The 15,597-nt window shown below is 35.8% G+C and overlaps 1 protein-coding gene across 6 annotated transcripts in view; it reads left to right on the top strand.

Moving 5' to 3' along the window:
* The window catches only part of LOC105256333 (forkhead box protein P1), a 281,566-nt gene that overhangs the window by 134,928 nt on the left and 131,041 nt on the right, over positions 1-15,597 (top strand). For all 6 annotated transcript variants that reach the window (XM_011266160.3, XM_011266163.3, XM_020029092.2 and 3 more), the window contains one exon: positions 8,654-8,761. In XM_011266160.3, coding sequence (XP_011264462.1) covers positions 8,654-8,761 — 108 coding nt within the window. The remainder of the gene's footprint in view (positions 1-8,653; positions 8,762-15,597) is intronic.

Genomic DNA, 15,597 nt, shown 5'->3' with positions numbered 1-15,597 from the left:
GAATATATATTCAATGGCATGTGGACGTGCCTCGTTTTTCAGTTATGCTGTATGTAGTCAGGTGACAATAACGCAGTGGTCGTCAATTACAATTGCAGAGACGCTCTGATATGATGCGCAATACAAGTGTTATTTATATGTATATGCATACAATTCCCCTTAATTCAAAAACTGAATAACCAACAATAATTGACTTCTCTATTTTTTAATATAATATTATATATATGATAGGAAAATAGAATTTTTAAAAAATTAAACAAATTTGTTACATATATATATATATATATATATATATATATATATATATTAAAGAATAAATCATATAAAAGGAAACGTATATTTTCTACTAATATAGCTCTTATAATTATAAATGCAGTGAGTTTAAAAATTCAGAGAATATATACATCAATCATCATTATTTACAATGTTAGAAACAAGAAAATTTATGTGCATAATTCTTGCGAGTTGTAATTTACATAAATAGGTTTTTATCAACAAAACCGGTTTATAACTTGTTAGTGAATTTATTAAATGCACAAAAGTTCTCTTTCTCTCTCTGTTGTCAGGCTACTAGAATCAGGTTACGTAGGAAAATGTTATTCATTGTAATTTGTTACACATATATTTCAAAGCATTATAATTATTATAAGAAATACTCTGTTTTTTATTACATTATCCAATTAATAAACTAATTTTGAACGCTACTCACGTATAAGCCAGGTCATAATCGAAGAGAAGTAATGCAAATTCACACATGCTTTATCAGTTTAATATGCATTGATGATATGTGATTATAATCTTAACATACATATATGTATGTGTATATATGTGTATATGTGTGTGTGCGTGTGTTAGTATGTATCATTATCTTAATATATATATATATATATATATAAATTATATAATAATTATATAATATATATATATACTACTATATAAATATAACTAATTATATTATATATATATATATATATATATATATATATATATTATATAATTATATATATTATTTGAAATAAAATTTTGTTCAAAATTTAATTTATAAAAATTATAATACTTTTGCTTGTGATGAAACATTAAGTTAACTCTTTTATATGTGTTATAAGTTACTTTTTTATGTGTGAACTTGACATCACTGATAAATTATTTGCGAAATTTATCTGCTCTCTTGCGAGCCATAGACGTCGCTCGTATCACCACTACACTCGTAAGTAACGGAGAAAGTGTAATCCACGTTAAATGCATTTGTGTATCACGAGGTAAAGGAGACCGCGCTCTCACCGGTTTTTCCGCTTTTGTTTCCACTGCGAGGTAAATAAAAAGGAAACAGAAGGATACTTGGGCAGGAACGCGCCCGTCCGAAGGGTGCTGTTTATTAAAGGGCATTAATCTGCGAATCTGTACCGGGTGTCCGCTTTGGCTCTCGCAGCGAAATGATATTACTTAGCGCGTTTCCGTGATGCTCGCTTAAATTGCGTTTTGTAATTAGCCAAGAGGCAACGCGCCCACGGGTTTCCCCAGCGATTCCTTTTCTCCTCTTCCCTACAACTTCCGAGTTCTTTTATAGTTTTTTTTTCTCTCTTCTCGTCCTTCTACCGTTGACGTGCTTCCCAACGCTCGTCCTGCTTCTCGAGAGCGTCCCGCAAGATTTATAATTGCATTTGTCGGATTTTATGCTATGTACACTGGACACAGTTATCCGGGTTGACTTCGCATGTGAAAGGGCACGTTGTTCTTGTGATTACGAAGAATTAAATTCATTTTGCAGTACATTATTAAGATGCAATTTTTGTTTACTTATTGCGTCAAGGATTACATATATATTTACATATATTTGATATATTATTTATTATTATTTCTATAAGATTTATTTGTAAATATAAGCAAAAGTATATAATATATATAATCCAATATATTTGTCATAATAGATAAAGTCATAAAAATTTGCCTAATATATATGCTAAGTATTATCTTAGTATATTTTTTTATGATAGTAATTTACTGAAATTAAAATTTGTGTAACAATTAATTTGAAATTTTTTAATATATATAATCCAATATATTTGTCATAACAGATAAAATCATAAAAATTTGCCTAATATATATGCTAACTATTATCTTAGTATATTTTTTTTATGATAAATATTTTTATGATAAGTAATTTACTGAAATTAAAGTTTGTGTAACAATTAATTTAAAATTTTTTTTAATGCAAAAATAATACATTTTTTTATAAATTTTTATTTTTTAATATAAAATATAAAATGTAAAATATAGATTATTGAAAAATAAAAAATATGCATATTGCATTATCTACTTCGTATCATATTAATTTGATAAAAATAAAGAAAAAAGAAACATTCATATTTAAAAAAAATAACGAAATACGATATTTACTATCATTAATATCATTTATATCATCAGGCTATAAACCAATCTTTTAATAAACCCGTTGAGAAAATACGATTTTAATACGACGCGATAAAGTAATTCAACAGTTAACCGTTAGAATAATAGTTTGAATATACTGCTAGTGTTCTATCTTCGGTCCGGATATATTACACGTTGTTTGCATTATGCACAGCGCCGCTCTAGAAAGTAAACGTGAATGCGGGGAATCCATGCATATCGCAACTTTATGCCTGCGAAGTGGATGCTAAGAATATCTCGCGTGTTGCAGCGGACACGAATGGCCGGGAAAGCACTACAACTGTTCACTTTGGTTCTTCTGGCTGAAAATAGCGTAACTTTAACGTTATTATACACAGATATCAATGGAAACGGGTCTGCGAATCGTGGGAATCGACTTGTTCCTATCTTCGAGTAATTTATTAGTTTATTTTGGCATACATATTTATTAGATCGCAAAGCGCAATTTTACATTTGTCTACATAAAGTATAATATTGGTTTACAAATTTCATTTTAAAAAAAACATATGTTTTATAATCATAACAGACTTTTTGTAATTTTCTTTGAGTGATCTTGAAAAAAAAGTAAAATTCATGACATTAATTATATTAGATGAATAATATAATTAAATATTTAGATTAAAATTTAAATATTATTTTAAGAGTATATAATAGTGATAGCTTCATTACTTGCATATATTTAGAATATACTCTTAAAATTATTTAATTATATTATTTATCTAATATAATTAATGTCATGAATTTTACTTTTTTTCAAGATTACTCAAAGAAAATTATAAAAGGTCTGTTATAATTATAAAACATGTGTTTTTTTAAAATTAAATTTGTAAACCAATATTGTACTTTACGTAGACAAATGTAAAATTTTACGTAACTTTTGTATTTTTATGTAAAATGTAAATTTTAAGCATCTGTTATATTATCATTTATGAAACACATATTCTCGCAATAATCACGATGCGGAATGATAATAATCTTACATCTCGGAATGCCAGTATTATTATAAATCTTATTTTTGACTAGTGAGTCATCGTAATGCAAATTACGAGTCGCCTGACGCAATCCGGCTATCGGTACGAGGATCGCGATTACAGCGTCAGCTGTTCGTCGCGTCTTCACGTACTGTACGCGCCATAGTGTCAGCACCGGTTATTAGTGTTAGAATCAACGTACAGCTGGAGGCTCCTAGCATCACGAGGGCAGAGGAGCAAAACAGACCGGAAAAAGCGAGAACAGAGAGAACAGGACGGTCGTGCTCTTCTCGTTGTCCCTCCTGTCTTCATAATATCGCACACGTTTCTGTCTTTCGCGCGTACACGTGGAGGCGAGCATCCGTGGCTCGTTCTCGCTCGGCAAAACTTAACAAAACAATTTGCTCCAAAGCAAACAACGGCATCCGGTTTACTTGTGAATAAACAACATATTTATTTTTAGAAGCCCTCGTGATCGTAACTCGTTCGTTCGGACGATCGCATCCGAAAGCGCGTTACTATTTGTTGGGCGTTACATGAGCTAACGATTGGACGACTGGATGAAAATGTCGGTGACATAAGCGCTTCGTTATCTATGCTAGTTTTTTTCTCATTAAAAAAAGTGCGCGAGATCTTATGTAGGCGCGATTATCATATTATCAAGAGTTTTTTTATCTAACGAATAAAAAAATTCATGATCTGATATTTTATGATTATTTTACGCTTATTATTTAAATGGCTCTTTTATGCAAGAATATTTTTGTCTTAAAATTGAAAGTAAAATATATCAAAGGATACTTGCTTTTTTCTACTTCTTCCTCTTGTGATAATATTTACAATAGAAAGCTAAATAAAATTATGTAAACAATAATTATGTAAAATTATGTAAACAATAATGGATATTGTTATAATAAAAAGTGCTGCTGTCAAATTAAAGTCATTAGGATAAAATTAGCGAGAGAGAGGTTTGCGGTTAAAAAAGTCAAATTAAAAGTTGAATTTAATGATAAAATAATATACATATTGACGAATGCTGGTTTAAACATTCAGACGATGTGACAAATGGTTTCCATTAATGGCACATTGATTAAAGTGATAAATTAGTCCTATTACCTGGATTTGGCATAAATTTACTGATATTGACTTCGTTATTGTATATTAATTATTAAATTATAGCTGAAATGTCTCCATGATTTCATCATTTATGCCAGTTTAGCATGAATCTGCGCACCACATCCGCATCATTTCGCGAAAAATTCATTTATATTTACAGCCATTCGATAATTTCGTAAATAATCGAATCGTAAATTCGAATTTCACAATTACCGATACCGTGTCCGGAGAGATGACCGAATAGATTGCATATTCATCATTCGAGAGTGCCGTTTCAGACGAGACATTTCGTCGTCCGGCCAATGATCCTGGAGACGCGTTAAAAACGCGCGAAAAATTAGCATGTAGAAGGCAGTAGTAAAAATAATAATTGACGAGATTATTCGGCCTCCTCGTGAGACACTTGGAACGAAATGAAATGTTTTATCGTCGTGCCGTGTCTGAGGGTGTTCACGGGAACCGACAGGTCATTCCTCCCACTCATCCTCGCGGTCCTTCTCTCGTTCTCGCGCGGTACAGGCAAGGGCGGAGGGAGAAGAGAGAATTGATCGTAATCATATTTTCAGGGGAACGGATTTATGCAACGTACTGCGTCGTCTCTGTACATAAAACGCATTTAAAATTCTCGAGGCGCAACCGAGAGGTGCCCTGTTCCCGTCTCTGTCGATAGCGCGGGCCGCCTCACGTCGATGGTAGGCGCCGCGGGGGTTGTAATTGGCAATATCTATCGAATTTTACAATAAATCTCACCGTGCCTCGAAGGAGAGGACCGAGGGGGTGGGTCGCCGCGGCAATAAAACACCGGGTAGTATCGCGAAGGGCTGCCGCGCCATGCACTTAACGACTTATCTTATCTTCGAATTAGGTCGCGGTTAGAGCTACGCTTAATACTGAGCTACGGAGACACGCGGCTGCGATCGTAACCACGTGATTTATATTCCAAGTGTTATTAGCTCGTGGCGTGAAAATATTCCGGATTAAATCGTTTCCATAATAAAAAGAATGCTGTGATTATTTATATTAATATCTCTCATGAAAATCGAGCATCTTGTTATTTATCAGAAATTTTATTAAATTATTGAAGGCAGAAAGTAATATAATAATAAAGATATTCGTTATTGATATAGTTATACATGTACATACATTCATGCAAATGTATGTAAAAATTATTTTCTAATATTTTAACGATCAAGTTTGGCGGCGTGTTGCTTCTAGCAACGGGCGCGTGACCAAGTACACTTCCAGTGTGTTATCTCGAAACTTTGGTTGAGTATATTATTTTTGATGAATTTTTACACCTTATTATATTTTGTATGTGTGTATGTCTTTTTTATCAATTATTATTATTATGATTTTTTGGTATTACTCAATGTAGCATTCATGAAAAAATAATGCGCGTTATCAGACATGTATAAATAAATTTTGGAATTATATGCATGTATGGATGACTAATCTCGAGAGAACGTAAATATTTATTATATATATATATATATATATATATATAATTTGCTCTTATAAATAATTCAGTTACCTAATACCTGAATAATTACTTGTTCGATTCTGTTGCAATGCTCGAGATCGAGGACTCGCAAAATATATTAATTTTAAAACATCTGAAAACATACTTAATGAATACATTAAATTCTTACTCTTCCCAATATGTACATTATTGGAGACGTAATCTTCTAAAATATATTATTCAATCATTTTCAGATTAGTCTTTTATATATCTAATAAAAAATGCATTGTAGCGATGCATGTGTTATTCCGCGAAGAAAATAAATCCATACTCGCTGTATTGACATCATCCAATTTTACGCATTAATAATTATATATAAATATAAAAGACATTAACTACAACTGATCTCGTCCGGAGGAGGTAACAGAGAAGTTAATTAAAATCGCCGTCAATTTTCTGCTTTGCGGCACGTCGTTGTTCGCGCACGTGACGCGATTTGACAATGAACATATCGAGAGAGAAGGACGTTGGATCTTCGGTTTGTCGCGTAGCGGTAAAAGATCCGTTTGTTTATTTCCACGTGACACAATACTTAATATACAACATTTTCTATGATGCCGCGGGATGACGACGACAAGCGGGAGAAACGACGGTGTGCATCGCGTGTTTTGTTTGCGCGTTTTCTTTTGTCGCGTGTATGTCCAGCTGCGCGTCGAGAACTCGGTTGCCTCATGCAAATGTACAATGTGTTTCAATAGCCCCCCCACATATTTATATATGCTATCCGGTTCAGTATTTTCTACCGCGACTGTTTATTTCTGTGCCTCGTGTACGGAGAATATGCGCGAGCGAGGCTCTCTTTTTCAAGAAAGGGAAAGGGAAAAGGGAAGGAGAATCGAAGGAGAGAGGGACAAGCAGTGAAAGACAGCCGCTGGCAAGCAAGTTTCATCGACCGCGTGCGACGATCGTTATACATTACCTTGCCACCCTACACGCGTCACGCGTAGAAATAAACGGAGTTACATTTTGTAATTACACCCCCTCCGGATCGATGCCGACTTCGCATAGTAATCGATCAGGCGTCCCTGCGACTCGCTTGAAAATTTACGATTTCAAAGTCTCCGTAACTTTGCAGATTATTTAACACGGCTAAAGATTCTTTTCGATGAGCTTGACATTCGAGAATGATATTATATGGAATTTTGCATGTATGGAATTTTATTCAAAAATTGAAATATATTTTAAAATGCATAAACAGAGAGACAACTGTATTTTCTTTTATTCGTTTTTTTGCTTCACAATCCATCCAGCGTTTGCAGATGTATTTCTGAGATTTACGCAACACATATACTTGAACAGAGATTTAGCTAATTATACCGTGCCAAAATAATTTAGAATCTCGGTCATATTCTATACTGATGCTTATAAGTCATTGTGATTGCATCATTATGATTCTGGCCAACTTTTGGACTTAAATATAATCGATTCTCGTACTTCAAATGGTGAACGCTTACGTCAAATCATTTATTAGATCGATAAAAGATAACGTTGCTATGAAGAAAAATTTATTATTGATACATTTACAATAAATAATGTATCTAAAGTTATTTATACAAGTAACTGTAATTACATTTACGAGTTTATCGCGACGATATTATAAATTTGTTCATCGGGCAAAAAGAATTGAGAACAACTGCATCAAAAAGCGTGCCTCATATATGTTTTAATAAATCTAGCAACATATGATGTCTCGTTTTTTACGGCGAAAAACGCGATTTAAAATAACGGCAATGTAAATAAAACTTTACATCATAAAATACGGAACATAAAATATCGCCAGTTTCAATAGCACATAAAATACTCCATTGTGTGACGTTTAGTAAAATATCATATTTAAATTACATTTGCTCGTGTATTCTTTCGTTATGGATCTTTGAAGTCTTTTTTTAAATCGACGAGCGCTCTTTATTTCGCGCGAAATGCCAGTGTCATCTCATGAGGAAAATGAATATTAATATAAAGACGGCCGATTTCCGCAACGAATAATATAATAGCCGTTCCGCGCAAAAGATGCGTCTGCGACCGAGAGGGCGAAGCACCCGAAGACGAAGTGTTCTCATTATACCCGGTGATTTATGTGCGTGCCACCTTGCCGTCGGAAGAGATTCTAGGTTAAAAATAAAGTTAAAAGAAAAATAAGGCTTACGGGGTGCAAAGTCGAGAAAGAGAGGAGGAGGAAGAGGCGGAGGAGGAGGAGGAGGAGGAGACGCCGCGGCTTGTGGAATATATTACAAAAATAAGCTCGCCGGCAAACGGCGAGACGCGACGTGCAGAAAAGCGCCGAAAAAACTTTGAAACTTTGGGAGCCTCGAAGATCGATGCCCCTCGACCTGGCCTGCCGCGTAACTTTTCTTGTTTATCGAGACGTGAGAATAAAAATCCACAATCATACAAGTAATTTCATGGCTTTACCTCTATCATCAAAAATTTATTAATATTTGCATTTATTGTTAAAACTAATATTTCAAAGAAATCATCTTTCTCGACAAAATATGTATGTATTTGTATCTTTACAAATAAATCAAATTTGAATGTATAAGAATTTCTGTTTATATTATGTACTCTTTTGATAAATTTTATTATATTATGTCTAATAATTATAATAATGATTTTGTTTCAGGGACACATTGGTGAAAATCCGTTCGACAACGGTTCGTGGGGAAAGGAGCATTTTCAGCCATCGACAGTTCCCTGGCAGCTGAATCCACGCGGCCACGGTCGTCCTAGTGTGAGTACTTTTTATTAACTCATTAGATTATATTTAATCTTACATGAAATAAATAATTATGGGGAATAGTTTTCAATTGGAAATCAAATGGACATTTAAATTTAGAAACACATTTAAAATACAAGTCTATTTTTTCTCGAAAACGTAGAGAAATTATTCAAAGATTTGTGAATTTTTGAGATAGAAATTTTTCGCAACATATAGGAATTTGTAGAGAATTTTTATTTTTTAGGAAATTTTTATTTTATTTTTTAGAGAATTTTTAGGGATTTTTTTTAATTTTTCGCACATAGGAAATAATTTTAAATTTATTTCCCTCAATCAATTGATTGCATTTCGATCGTAATACGATTTCGAGATTATTGGCTATAATTCTCGCGGGGGTAGATGCGTTAAATTTATAATTCCGGCGTAAGAATGCTCGCGTCGTTCGGGGGGATGAGGAAGGAAGGGTAGGAACGAGAAAAGAAATCCGGCGGCTCATTGTGTCGGCAGGTAGCAAAAATGCTGGCGGGGTCGCTGCTTTCTCGAACATTTTCTCCCAAGAGTCGTCGGCTACTATATCGTCACCCCTCTCCACGAAAATCTCCACCCTTCGACCATCGTGGCCGACTACCCTCTTGCGCTTACGCTCACTCTCCCGCACCACTCGTCCTGTCACCCGGTATTTATAATACGCTTTGTTTTCCCTCGACTATTTGTCTTGGGCTCTCGGCTCCTTCGCTAACGTTATTATCTCGCGTTTTTTTTATTTTTATTTAATTCCGCCGTGTCGAGTTCCGCATCCCTTCTTATTCTCGTTACTCATCCGTAGGAGATCTTAATGAGCGAACTTCAAATTCTTGGATTTTTTTTATTTTCTTATAAATCATTTATCATTATTATAATTGCTATATAGTTGTTATATAATTGTTATATTATAATTGTTGGTCATTGTTATAATTTTTTAAAAATATTCTTCTGTCTTGCGAAGTTTTACATTCATTTATTAATTAGATTAATTGATTAATTTGATTATTATTACAAATTATTTACTAATACGTGACTGTGATGAATGTTTCTCGCGCGTACAAAGTTTACGTATCATTGTGCATGACTCACGTGTTACACGACTCGCTATAATCTCTGGTCGAATTCAAACTGTGTGACGATATATATATATATATATATATATATATATATATATATATATTGTCATAATATCGCGTCATAATTGCCACCCGCAACAATTTCAATGTTCGCCGATTACCAGTCTTTACGATATGGATTTCACGCTATGCATCTTCATGCATACAATGATAATTTATATGTGATACGATCGACATAATCGTGCTGCTATTTCATGAAATTTCACACATTTCTATAATATTTATTTCACGAGAAAAATCAATGCATAGATTTGGCTCATTGAATTTGCATTTGGAGAATATGCATATGGAAAATTATATATCTTGTAATTATACCGCTTTATTCTTTTCAACTATAGATTTTTCGAACTAATCAGAATTCTAATGATATCATGCGTAATATTTTGAGCATAAAATGTCGAACGAGATAAAATCCACTAAATGCAAAACACATACATATATATATATATATATATATATATTTATATGTGAAAATTCTAATGAGCTTTGATTTCCAGTGCTATTTATATAACGAGTGACATACTTTGTTTAAGTAAGAAGAATGAAACATGTAGAGATCGTCAAACGCACGTGCACAATCGGCATTCGTCTTCCTGATATCATCATATCGAGCGCGATCGTTTACAAAAGTAACAAAAGCAATCGAAAGCACTGACGTCAGCGTTTCCGCGAGCGTACGCGACCGATGATCTCATGCGTTCATATACGCTCATATATGCTTACCTAACGTGGCGCAGCTCCTTTTACGCATGGCGCTACGTATATGTCTACGTGACAACGAACGATGCAGTACGTTCGCTTGTTGCAATCACGTATGCATTTGTCAGCATCTCAGGAAGCAATGCGTAGCGATACATGTATCACTTCTACCGGTTCTCTCGCGCCAATCTTATCCGCTTAAAATCAAACTCTCGCGCGCGACTTTCAATGCTGCAAGGCACGAATCGTTCCGCTTTTGACTCCGGAATGCGTAATCTTTTTGACGAGCGAGTATGCGAGAACTGAAAGAACGGAAAAACGATTTCGCAAAATCGAACTTTGATATCGCGAAAGGATAATGATATAATGACAGACGGCGAAAAGTATCGCGAATAACTACGGCAAATTTTATTCTTAATAAGTTGGTGATATCGCGTTATAGTATTTTGCCTTTCGCGAATTTGCATAATCGGCGAGAGGTGTTTGCTCGCGAAATTTTCAGTTTACAGCGCCGACCGAGTATTTCGAGCGTTCCAATTTAGCCGAAATTTCAGTCGGAAGAGCGAAGTTGATTCTCTCATAATCTCAGCCACGCCTGTAGTAATATGAATCGCGGCAAAAATCAGAACGGGTGGTGGCTCTTAGACCGTCTCCGCAGCAGCCCCTGGGTTTTAAGATATGCAGAGCACAACGCACGCTTTCCTAGCGAGACTATTTTAATACGAATGAGGGTGGGAGGATCAGACGAGAGCGCGAGAGGCGAGAGTGGTATGGCTCGGCGGAAGATCTACTTCTTGATTACAGAACTTTTTACCTAATTACATAACATTGTTACCATTTACAAAGTCGCGTCGGGCCTGCGCTGGCTGACTACTAATTAGAATCCCCGATTAGCACCCGCGGCGACATCGTATTCCATTTCGATAAGTCTCGCGACATTTCACCAGCTCCCATAATGAAAGGGTTACGAAGTAGGTAGTAGTGGCATTTTTAATATCGCGAGTGCGATAACATGTTAAATAAATGCATTATTTTACATAATGTTGTTTCTATGCGAAATAGAGATTGCGGATTTTTTAGAACTGGAAGAAATATTGCAGGAATTATATCGCATACGATTAATTTAAATATACAACGTTAGAATTATTTATTCCTAACTATTATTTATAAAATAGACCACTTAATTATGCTGTTTTAATCGGATATCTTGAGCTACCGGCGCGAAAATTTTCCTGTCATCCAGCGACAGACGTTTATTTTTACAAGATATACTCGGGGTCACAAATCGTATATACGAGATACGTCACTTACGAGCTATTTTGTAGGATGATAAAAATTTGAAGCCTATCCTTCTCAAGTAATTAGATATACCGAATTGTGGCAGACACTAGCACGTCGGAATTCGGGATATCAAAGGTTCAAAAAGAGTCGAATTTATCTTCGGGACTTAAGGTTCTTATCGGAAAGATGTAAGGGTCGCAGAGAGATAGTCATGCGCGCGAGGGACGAGTTTCCGACGATGCAGACATTAAGACGTCTGGTCTTCGACCTCCAGTTTTCCACCTCCCTCTCGGCGACCCCCGGTAAGCGCGTTTCCACCCTTTCTCCTCCTCCCCGTCTTTAGACAGGAGGTTTACCCCGTCTTCATTGTCCTCTAATTCTCATCTGATCCTCACATTACGTAATTTTCTCTTTATTATTTTATAATTCTCCCTCTAGCCCCGGGCCCGCGCTCATCCGACTTCAGGTCCGCACGAATTCATCTTCCGCAACGCATACTAATGCACCTTGCATTTATTAATTATTCCGTGCTAGTTACTCCGGCTTCTCGTCTCGCCGTCGCAATGATAGATTAAACCGCCTAGATTCGAAAGTTCGCGATGCGAATCCTGCTCGTCACTGGTAATACGTGCTCGGAAATTTTTTCCTTCCACGAATCGATAGGAACCGAGGAGTATTCACTCTTCGCTCCTCGTCAGTTTTTCATGACAAAACTTGAAAATTACGACTAATAACGATGTAGACTACATTTTCGACATTTAATTGTATTTGTTGAAATCGTAAATATATTATTTATATTTCTTTGTCATAATTTAACTTTTGCTCTAGATATGTTCAATAATTAAATCACGCTTTCATAGTGAAGAAAATTTGCTTCTTCAGACTATCTAAAATTGCTATCTAAATATATTACTTGCAGTCTCTGCGCGTCTTAAAACTTTACTAGAAATTATCTCTTTTAGAGTTTACTTTTAAAGAGAACGTTTGTAAAGGGTTGATTGTTAGATATTGTAGGATGAAAATTATTCACGGTGTTTAAATTTACATGCCGTCTGAATAGAAATCAAGCAGCGATCGAGCGCCTTTTGACGAGCTCCTAAAACCCAGAGTTCGCCGTTTCGTACGCGATATTTGAAGATACAAGCAACTATTCCACGGGGAACATTCCCCCAAGATCTTTAACTCCGCGATCCTGAAGGATTCGTGCCACTTGGTATGCAAGGAGAGTAGCCATTCATCTCCCGATCTCCAGCGTTAGTCTCGACCTCCGGATATAAATTAGCTTTTGTTTAGCATTCAATGCGAGACGCCTTTTCTGCCGCGTCGGACCGACCTATCGCCGCACAACCCCCATGATTAGACATCCTGACCAGCCCGTTGCGCTGCTGGTGCAATTAATGTAGCTACCTGCCTCTCCGTTGGACCAATTAAACGCTTGCGATTGCCGTGAAAAGAAATTGCTCCAATGTTAAAGGAGAATTTAAATCTCTTGAGGGGCAATCGATGCGAAAAGTTTGCTTCGAGTTACTTTTGATGAAAGAATAAATGAAAAAAAGATAATTCCATCATTCCATAAATATACTTAGAATTGCACACTACTGCTGGTAGATAAATATAAAATACAAGAAACATATTATAATTTTCAACTGTACATTTATACTTTTGTTTCTAAATCGTATAACAAGACTAAAATTTGCAAACTACCCGATATTTCTCGAAAGCTTTCTTGCTATACTGCTGTTCAGAATATTCCCTTTAGGGCTGCTCCTTAATATTCCATGGTATACTCCAGCAAAGAGGGTCGGCCAATAATCATACATCCCCTTCAAGAACTTGGTATTTTCCTACCTTTTCATAATGAGCATAATTATTAATATTAAAGTAACAAGATTCCTCAACTTACAAAAGCTTTGTCGTACAATTAAAAATTATTATTGAATTTTGTATTGAATTATTTTGTTTACGGCTAACTGTGTTAAATTTAATGTAACATTTAAAAGTTTTCTCGAATCCCGAATAAAATTGCGCCACATTTGTCCATGTTGCGAATTTTGCGAGAGAGGATTATCTTCCCGTTGCCGACATATTCTGTCTGAAGATTCGCGCTATTTCCAAGTCTCAATTTCATCCAGAAAGACACTTTCTTGAGAATAGTCGCGGGAGAAAGCCTGTTGATTCTGACGCCGGTAAATCCGACAGATGGGAAACATCGTCTAGCCGGCGTTGAACTTTCTCGATATACAAGGCAACATAGCAACACAACACGGTAAAGCACAACAAGTGGGGGGGATGCTGGGGGTGGAAAGCCCGATAGATATACAGCCACCCGTGGCAGAGAGGCGCGCGTCGCCTGCGCCACGTGCTTTTCACCCCTCCTCGGTGTTTCTCCACCTCTCCCCTTTCTCCGTCTGTCTTCCTCTCTTTCGCTCGCTCTAAACAACCCCTCTACCTACTGATCGGCCGACCGTATACACCCCTGTCATTCCCCGCCCGTGGGAAACGCAGCCTCTCTCGCGATACACCACGTGGCTACTGCAACAGTTTCCATGCCGCATGTTGCACGTGCAACGAGATGCCATGCAAATCTCATCATTATTATATTTATACGTGCTTCATTAATTTTTACGTATCATTTCATGCACATTCAATATTTTTTACTCTGAATTTGAGTCTTTTTATTCGTAACTAGACTTATTAGTATATTGCTGTTTATTATAAATTGATTCCGACATAAATAATTAGGTACAACATTTTTCTATACATTGTTGTGATACATAAGCAGCTATGCGTAATATTTTGATCAAAAATGCGGAAATAGATGTTAAATAAAAGTAAAGAATAATAAGATTAGATTTGAATCTTTTTAATAAATATCGCGATTTTTAATAATGTAAAATAATAATATAAAATAATATAAAATAATAATAAAAAATAACAATAATATAAAATATGTTTTGAATATACATGTAAAATTGAGATGGCAAACTATCGATTATTATAATATTTTAGTTATCATTTCAATTATTTGCATTATTACACTATTATATAGTTTTCTATTACATGTTATTCTAATCTTATGCGAATTTATAAAAAACACATGATAATTTTCTTTCTTTCTATCTCTCTAGAAATATTCGAGTTTCGACGCCGACGATGTACAGTTTCCAAATCTAAAAATGCTCTTAAAATAACGCATTATATTAATTTTCGACATGGTTTGTATTTTTAAGCACCCTCTCCATCATCTCGTAACAAATATCTTAGCTTCGCGAATTATCGACCCGGTCCGGAAAAACACGCTCATCGGAAGCACGTGAATAATGCGTCCCCGAAGAGCTTTCAGACGCAGCGAAAGCTTATACAGTGCTCGTAGGGTTTGGTTTTGCGGACTCTCACCCCCGGGCTAACCTAAGGCAACCGGCAAGCGAGCGGTCGGTCGGAGCCAAGTTAGGTCTAACAACGTAACTGAGACGTGCAACCTTGTAAATAGATGTCTGGAGCGTGCCAGAGCTCTCTGGAGCTAGAGCTACCTAGCTCGCTACAACGTCGCGGAAGTTGGCGCAGGGTGAGGCGAGCAAGCCACCCGGGCAAGCCACCGTTGTTGTACCTCGTCTTATACATACACCCCGCTTCTTACGTGCACACACGCATGCACGCCGGTAATTAGTGTCTTAATGAACCCGCGCCGCGGGTAAGGAGCTGCGCAAA

Source organism: Camponotus floridanus, unplaced genomic scaffold, assembly GCF_003227725.1.
Source record: "Camponotus floridanus strain SB8 unplaced genomic scaffold, Cflo_v7.5 scaffold41, whole genome shotgun sequence".
Lineage (NCBI taxonomy): Eukaryota > Metazoa > Arthropoda > Insecta > Hymenoptera > Formicidae > Camponotus > Camponotus floridanus.
The sequence above is the reverse complement of the archived record's forward strand: the minus strand, read 5'-3'. Positions and strand labels throughout refer to the sequence as shown.